General features: G+C 40.0%; 1 protein-coding gene across 1 annotated transcript; it reads left to right on the top strand.

Moving 5' to 3' along the window:
- Positions 1-1,700: 1,700 nt before the first annotated feature.
- Positions 1,701-7,034, top strand: FGG (fibrinogen gamma chain). Its single transcript, XM_074147994.1, has 10 exons — positions 1,701-1,829; positions 1,921-1,965; positions 2,371-2,554; positions 2,657-2,750; positions 3,720-3,850; positions 4,512-4,645; positions 4,772-4,956; positions 5,640-5,917; positions 6,276-6,445; positions 6,812-7,034. The coding sequence occupies exons 1-10, from the start codon at positions 1,755-1,757 to the stop codon at positions 6,824-6,826; spliced, it is 1,311 nt and encodes a 436-aa protein (XP_074004095.1). The 5' UTR covers positions 1,701-1,754; the 3' UTR covers positions 6,827-7,034.
- Positions 7,035-8,284: the final 1,250 nt, after the last annotated feature.

Here is an 8,284-nt window from a genome sequence, read left to right as displayed (position 1 = left end):
ACTCACGCTATGTAATTGTATCTAAGGGAATCCTGGAGGTGCATAGCCACTGAAATTGTACCTCCAGGATCCTCTGGACCCCGTGTCATGACCTGCAGCCAATGAAGCAGTGGCAAAGCAGGCTCAAGCAATGTGTAAGCAGCAGTGGCAAGGAGACCCACTGGTAGTTTCCTGTGTCCATGTTAACAGCACTAATGAAGCAACAATAGAAAACACAAGAGCAGGTAGACTTTTACCCGGTTTTATTTACTTTATTTTCACTCTTTAGGAAACAGAATTAACCATGTGAAAGGGGGAGCCATGTCCTGTTCGTATCAGTAAAGACAACAGAAACACATTCAGCATGTGACTCTTGGAGGTAATTAATGCCAGAATTGGAAGGGTAAAACCTAGCATTGGTTATCCTTTGGAAAGGACTTTTTCCAGCCTGGCAGCTAACTCACTGTCATCAGTACAGTTACTGGAAAGCTGACTCTCCTGTGAACAGTGGTTCAGCTTCACATAAGTATCCCATAAAATTGATTTTTAGCATCATAAATGCTCAGATTTCCTTCTGGGAATATGTGGCTGAATCCTTGAACATGATGGGAACCTTCTGATTGACCAGATGTGACCACATAAAAAGAGGATATACAGGTCAGGAACACTCCATATTTCAGGGTATAATCATATCTAATTTTGTAATAACATAACATCTAGCTTCTATAGTGTGCTTTTGTCCATGGATTTGAAATACCTGTTAAGTAAAGTTGAAACACGCTGAGCAGAGGTGAAGTCATTTGCCTGAAATCACAAAGCCATCCCCAACAGATCTAGCAGTGAGCCCCAGTCCCACCATTCTTTTCATCATTTGGTCAAATGTATTGACATCAAAAGCCTCACTGAATGTTGTCCCATCACATGGGTTGTTGTACAGACAGAAAAGCAGGCTTTCTCTGGAGAAGCCGCAGCATAAACATCAGGTGCAGAGCATAAGTAGAATGCTATTAAAGCTATTTATACAGATAGTAAGCAGGAGCACATGCATAAAATAATTTGGTTGGGATAAAGGCTGTAGCAGAAGAGGGAGCCCGTCACCAGTCTTTTAGGTGTATTGAATAAGGCAAATACTGACAACCTTAGTTCCCCAGCAATGAAGCTTTGATCAAAGTTGTTCCAATGGACTCCTTGGATTGAAGGCTAGGGAGATTCATGCTTTCATTGCCACTGCCCAATGTGACTTCATACCTTTCTCTGCCTAAGTTTTGTCTTGTGCAGAAGAGGGAGAATGAGGTTGATTCTCTTTACAAAGCATTCTGTGGTGGGAAAGTGCTACATAACCACAAAACAGTATTTATTGTTAGGTGATCAGTAGTTACACATAATTCAGATAGCTACTATGGCTTTTCCTTGTGCTATTTGAGTGAAACTTTTGCCAGCCCCCATCCCAAAACCATGTGTGATTTTTCTTAACATTGATGTTACTAGAAGTAGCCTCTCCATGCCCTGTCTCACCTTCCCATCTCCCCTGAGACCTCCCAGCTGGAGCAGAGATCAAGCAGGCAAGTGGGAAACAGGTTCTGAAAATGGGAGGAGTAAGAGATGTGTTCAAATTCTGGGAATCCACCTCAGCCCCCTACCCCACCTCTTCCCGCCACCTCCCAGTGCCCGCCCCCAGCTTCAGTCTGCTCCCTTAAACCGCTGTCACCCTGCGCTGGGTTGAACATTTTCGGCTGCTGGCTGCCTGACTGCACGGAGCAGCAGGTGGGACAGACATGATGGTGCTGAGGTTAGGCAGCTGGGCTCCCCTGGGGTCTCTCCTCTCCCTGCTGTTTTCTACCAGCGTGGCGGTAAGTGAAGAGATGGTGTTAGAAAACACCTCGGCGCAGAAAGCGCTGCCGGAGAAAATTCACTGAAAATGGTCTTCTTTCTTCTCTTCAGTACATTGCTACCAGAGAAAACTGCTGCATATTAGATGAGCGATTTGTAAGTACCTGAACAACTTTCTTCTATCTTTAGAGTCTAATTAAAGCTTTTCTATGCTGATTAGTAACTACCGTTATCACTTGATCCTCACTTTTGATAATTATTAAATGTGCTGTGCTTAAACCTGTTATTTATTAATAGCGGTATATGCTTGGTGAAAATTTCACTGTTGATGAAAGTATATATCCAGAAGATGCTACAAGTAATAGAGTTTTCTTGCTATGTGTGCACACAGTGTGAAAGTAAGCTGCCTCTGTAAATTCAAATACAGCAAAGTGGCAAATGCCTGCCCTTTTTTATCCACAATCGCTTGTATAAGCAGTGCCTGAAAGTTCCCCTTCACAAATATCTGCTCTCCTTTTTTTGCTGCTGAAACATTGCCAATTATTATTTTTTCATCTTTAGGGTAGCTACTGCCCAACAACCTGCGGCATTGCAGATTTCTTTAATAAATACCACCTCACTATGGATAATGAACTGCAGGAAATGGAGAGAATTTTGCAGCAAATTACTAATTCCACAACAACTGTAGAACATTTGATTCAACACATCCAAGGCCTCTATCCTCCAGAGAAGCAGAAACTACCAAGTGAGAATATAAAAATAACTACACAACTGAAAAATAGAATTTATGTAGTTTTTGTGGTTTTTAATTTGCCAAATTGCAAAATTTTGTACCTTTGTTTCACAGATACAATTGCTGATTATACTCAAAAGTCCAAGAAAATAATTGAAGAAATTATCAGATATGAAAACACTATTTTGTCCCATGAAAGTACTATACAGTAGGTATCCTCCACCTTTTGTATCACTTGACAATCCAAATAATTTTCTTTCTGTTCTTTTAGCAAGTGCAGCTAAGGCTCCCTCATAAAGGTTTTTTGTGCTCATGTGGACCGTTGCGCCCACACTGTCATTAGTAGCTGCCTAGCAAGGAAGGATCATGAGGATCTGATATTGCGTTCTCTGCTCATCTGCATAAGCCATTAATTGCGCAAGAAGTGCAAGCTAAGAATGTCAGGAAGCACAGTGATATTTTTATTTATGTTTCTTTTGCTGTGCCAGCTACTCCTAAAATTTTTTTCAAGACCTTTGGAGGTTTTGTTAATATAAGTTAGTGCTGTAATGCAGAGTGTGTGGAATATTTGTACAACCATTCACTCTGGCTAACTTTACTGTATATAGCCATGTACATCAGCTCAGTTACATTGATATAAATCATAAGTAACTATAAACTTAGTCTTTTGTAAATTGACATTGAAAATAAAATTGAAAACAAAATTGAAAACATCGTTAACTTTTCTAGATTTTAAGGATATGTTTTTTGACCTGAATGTAGAAAAATCTCCACTTGTCTAATATTATATCAAAGACAATTTAGGTATTCTGACACTTGCAGCAGTTTATTTACAGCATTTATGTTTTACAAATGCATCCATAATTAAAGAGGAATAATTTATCATTTACTTCAGGAGAACAAAGAAAAACTTTTCATAGACTTATATTCATATATTAGCTACTGGTTTGGGTTTTGCTGACTAGATTCAAGTCAAGTTTTGCATAAGATTAAGTGCACGCTTTCTAATTTTGTCTAGTTTCCTTATCTTTAAATACCAGTGCTAATAGAGGCACCTCCTTTTACAGGGGTGTATGTAGCAGCATGCTACATAGGTGAGGCATGAGTGGAGGGATATGTGTATTAAATGTTCAGAAACAGCTGAAACAACAAGCCATTTTTATGTCTCTCTGTCCAGACAGTTGACAGATACACATATAATGAACAGCAACAGGATCGCACAGCTGAAACAGAAGATCGCCCAGCTTGAGGCACACTGTCAGGAGCCATGCAGAGACACGACTGAAATACAGGAGACAACTGGAAGAGGTGCACAAAATGTTTCTTGTAGAGTGGAGGGTTAATTCAGTTATAAGTATCACCAGTTGGCATCATGGCGATGAGTTATTTATAATGTCAGGGACCATAGATTTCTGCAAAGGTATATAAGATTGCAAGCTATGAAACCCATGCTTGAATCAATATAAGTGCTAGGTAGATGCTCTGCAAGCAGAGCATTCAGATGGAACAGAGGTCTCGTTTGCTCCTTTGGCCTTTTTGGCCAAAATATATTTATCCCAAAATATATGCTAAACATGAGGGACAGGAAAAGAGTTTCTATGGACTTAAGACAAACAGAAGGTAATTAAGTATCACATTTCTACTGAGTCACCTGAAAAAAACTAATAATTATTCTATTAGCTCCAAAAATTGTTGTTGCTGTAGAAATTAATGCAATGACTGTATTTCATATATAAGTTGCTTAAGCTGTATATGAGACTAAATTCCTCCTCATCTTATACAAGTCCTGTGAACTTTGGTAGGGTTTTATGGAAATGACCTTAAAGTATGTGGATTAAATAGCTAACGTTGCAACAATGACGTTTAGATGAATTGTATTTCCTGCGCGAAGAAAGTTACAGTATCAAATAAATGTGAATGTAGAACTGTAGCTAGATTAATAACAATCCTCTGAATATCTTTACTTCAGATTGTCAAGATGTTGCAAATAAAGGTGCCAGAAAAAGTGGCCTTTACTTTATCAAGCCTCAAAAAGCCAAGCAGTCATTCCTAGTCTACTGTGAGATTGACTCATATGGCAACGGCTGGACAGTATTACAGAGGGTATGCCACTTATGTATTACTACCATGTGCAAGCTTATTCCCTCACCACTGTTTTTATTTACCTACATAAGATACATAACTTTTTGATTGAGGGTTTTGTTTTTGTTTTTGGGTTGTTTTCCCCAGAGACTGGACGGGAGTGAGGACTTCAAGAAAAGTTGGATTCAGTATAAGGAAGGATTTGGACATCTGTCTCCAGACGACACCACCGAGTACTGGCTGGGCAATGAAAAGATTCATTTAATAACTACACAGTCCGCTCTGCCATACACCTTACGAATAGAACTGGAGGACTGGAGTGGCAAAAAAGGGTACTTGCTCATGATGCTTATGAAAATGACAGCTTAAAACCTACTGCTCCCACTGCTGCATCAGTTTATACAGCTCTCTGAAAAAATGATCAGCCCTTAGACCTGCTCACATGCATAGGACACTGCCTTGGCACTGTGTGTGACTTGCTGCCAGGCACACGTGCATGTCTGAAGGTCATGTGCTGCCAGCTCTAGTTTATTTGGCAGAAGGAATCTGTTTCTTCTCTTCAGGTTTCCTCACATCTGATGCATCTTGTGAATTGTTGTAGGTCCCTTCCAACTGAACTAGTCTAGTCTAGTCTAGTCTATTCATGCCATTCTCCAGGAGGGCTTACTATCCTTGCTGTTTCTTGAGACATATGCTCCTTCCTCCCAACAAGAATTTCCTCATGACCTAAGTAACCCTAAGCATTATGAACCTGGGAGAGATATATATGTATGTGTTTATATAACGTAGATTTTTCATCAGACTAAGTAGTCAGGAAATGTCTGATGCTGGAGCGCAAAAGTTGGTTGGATGTATGTCATTGAACTGAAGCACAAAATCACACAAAACCAATTCCTTTTCAAATGCTAGGATGCCATAAATGCCTTCTCTGCACTGCTAACATCTGTGTATTTTTTGTTTGTGCATGTACTGGGAATGCAGCATGCTCGTATTCACTGTTATCCTTCATTAACAGCACTGCTGACTATGCTGTATTCAAAGTGGGAAGTGAACAAGACAAGTATCGACTGACTTATGCCTACTTTATTGGTGGCGAAGCTGGGGATGCCTTTGATGGCTTTGATTTTGGAGACGATCCCAGTGACAAGTCCTTTACCTCTCACAACGGCATGCGGTTCAGTACCTATGACAACGACAATGATAACTTTGCTGGCAACTGTGCTGAGCAAGATGGATCTGGATGGTGGATGAATAGATGCCATGCTGGCCACCTCAATGGCAAATATTATATAGGTGAAGTGTCTTCTAAATACCTATAACACAGGTCACTGTGGTTCTTTGTCACATTTCAGTGACAAAGAAAAATAGGTCACTTTCATTGAGTATGTTTTGCTATCTGGATTTCCCAAAGCTGGCATAGCCCATTCTTTGCAATAACTGTTAACACCAGCAGTAGGAATTTATGGCTGCTCTCCAGCCCAAAGTGGGAGAATCAGTCTTGAGAGAAGCAAACCAGGGGGAGAAGGGCAGTGAGCGGGGCCTGGTAGCATGCTCAGGGATGCCATGGAGGTGTTAGTACCAGAAAATTGTATGGCCACATTAACTATTTTAGAAAGCAACTAACTGTTTTGCTCCAACTGATATTTTTTAGATGGTGTGTACACATCAACAGATGCTGGTCCATCTGGATATGACAACGGCATTATTTGGGCAACCTGGCGTGACCGGTGGTACTCCATGAAGAAAACTGCAATGAAAATCATCCCATTCAACAGGCTGTCAGTAGATGGACAGCAGCACAACTTAGGCAGCGCCAAACAGGTTCGACCACAGGGCCAAGGAGATATTTAAAATGACAACAGAACATAGTTATAATTTCAAACACTAAGCATAGACAGCTGAAGTGTTAAGCCCACTGCATCTTAGAGAAGTTGGCATTTATTGCCATTTTGTCAGAGAAATATTTGTACTTTGATTTTAGTACTTCCACATTACTGTTTCTTTTAACAGATAGATAAGTGGATAGTCTCATGATCAGAAATATTCCCTTGCCTTCATGTATTTTAAATGCTGAATTTTTAATTTCCAACTAGTATAACTATGTATGAACACTATCAACATGTCATCATAGCCTTACGTACTTCTTTTTAGAAGAATATTAAAATGCTCTCTTTTTTTCTGTTGTAGGTTGGAGACTCGTAAAGGGACAATCTCACAAAGACTGGTCTCAACAGGGAAAACAAATCTTTTATATCTTAGACACTGAAATTACCTAACATTACACAGTTCAGTTTTGACTATAAAACACCATTCACTGTAAAATGCCCAAGCCTCTTCTCTGAGCAGTGCTTACATCTGTACATGGTTTTTTTTTTTCTGTACAAATTCTCAATAAATTTTTGATTATTACAAAATATCTGAACTTGTTATCTGTGCTCGACTGTTGGCCAAACAAAACAAAGTAAACTTTATGATGGTTGGAAGGTTACTCTGATCAAACTTGTTTGATTCAGTCATTCCTGAATTGCACGCCAGTAATTGCTGTTCTTTGTTTAGAGGCAAGTGTTGGAGATATTTCTCCATAAAATGTGGCTTGTTTCCAAAAGTTTTCGTTCTGTTTTCTGGTGAAATTGATTTTTGACATAGATCAAAGTATATAGCAACCTAGTTTACTGCTGAAGGCTACTTAATTGAGCTTACTGTGAAGTAATGAATGCATTTTCAATCAGGATGTGTTAGGAAATATACTATCAATGACCAAGAATAGATATTTTACTCCAGAGCATACATATCAACAATTTTCTCAAATACTACCCAAAATAAAAGTTTTGTTTGCTATATAGCACATAGAGTCATAGAATGGTTAGACTTGGAAGGGATCTTAAAGATCATCAAATTCCAACCCCCCTGCCATGGGCAGGGACACCTCCCACTAGAGCAGGTTGCTCAAAGCCCCATCCAGCCTGGCCTTGAATGCTTCCAGGGATGAGCCATCCACAACTTCTCTGGGTAACCTGTTCCGGCGCCTCACCACCCTCACAGTAAAAAATTTCTTTCTAGTATCTAATCTAAATTTTACCTCTTTCAGTTTAAAACTGTTACCCTTCTTCCTATTGCTCCACACCCTCATAAAGAGTCCCTCCCCATCTCTCCTGTAGGCCCCCTTTAGGTACTGGAAGGCTGCTGTAAGGTCTCTCTGGAGCCTTCTCTTCTCCAGGCTGAACAATCCCAACTCTCTCAGCCTGTCTTCATAGGGGAGGTGCTCCAGCCCTCTGATCATCTTCATGGCCCTCTTATGGACCCATTCCAACAGGTCCATGTTCTTCTTATGTTGGGAACCACAGATCTGGACACAGTACGCCAGGTGGGGTTTCACCAGAGCAGAGGGGTAGAATCACCTCCATCAACCCGCTGGCCGTGGTTCTTTTGATGCAGCCCAGGATGTGGTTGGCTTTCTGGGTAGTATAACACAGTGCAACCATTATTCCTGAATACTTCCTTTTTATTCATAAATATTTAAAATTTAATCTGACATATCTAGTGCCATTGTCTGGCCAAAAAAATAGTTCAAATTTGCAGGAGAAATTAATGGTATTTTACTTGCTTTTTCTTTTTCTAGTTCTAGTAATAATTTCCCACGTGATCCACATAAGCAAACTC

This window comes from Numenius arquata, chromosome 5 (assembly GCF_964106895.1).
Source record: "Numenius arquata chromosome 5, bNumArq3.hap1.1, whole genome shotgun sequence".
Taxonomy (NCBI): domain Eukaryota; kingdom Metazoa; phylum Chordata; class Aves; order Charadriiformes; family Scolopacidae; genus Numenius; species Numenius arquata.
This window is presented reverse-complemented; position numbering and strand designations above follow the sequence as displayed.

What these genes read in the sequence shown, in the direction of transcription:
- FGG (XM_074147994.1), top strand. Translation starts at nt 1,755, where the DNA reads ATGATGGTGCTGAGGTTAGGCAGCTGGGCTCCCCTGGGGTCTCTCCTC. An exon ending in AGAGAAGCAGAAACTACCAA is followed by an intron (nt 2,555 to 2,656) that starts GTGAGAATATAA and finishes TTTGTTTCACAG; the next exon opens with ATACAATTGCTGATTATACT. An exon ending in ACAGGAGACAACTGGAAGAG is followed by an intron (nt 3,851 to 4,511) that starts GTGCACAAAATG and finishes TCTTTACTTCAG; the next exon opens with ATTGTCAAGATGTTGCAAAT.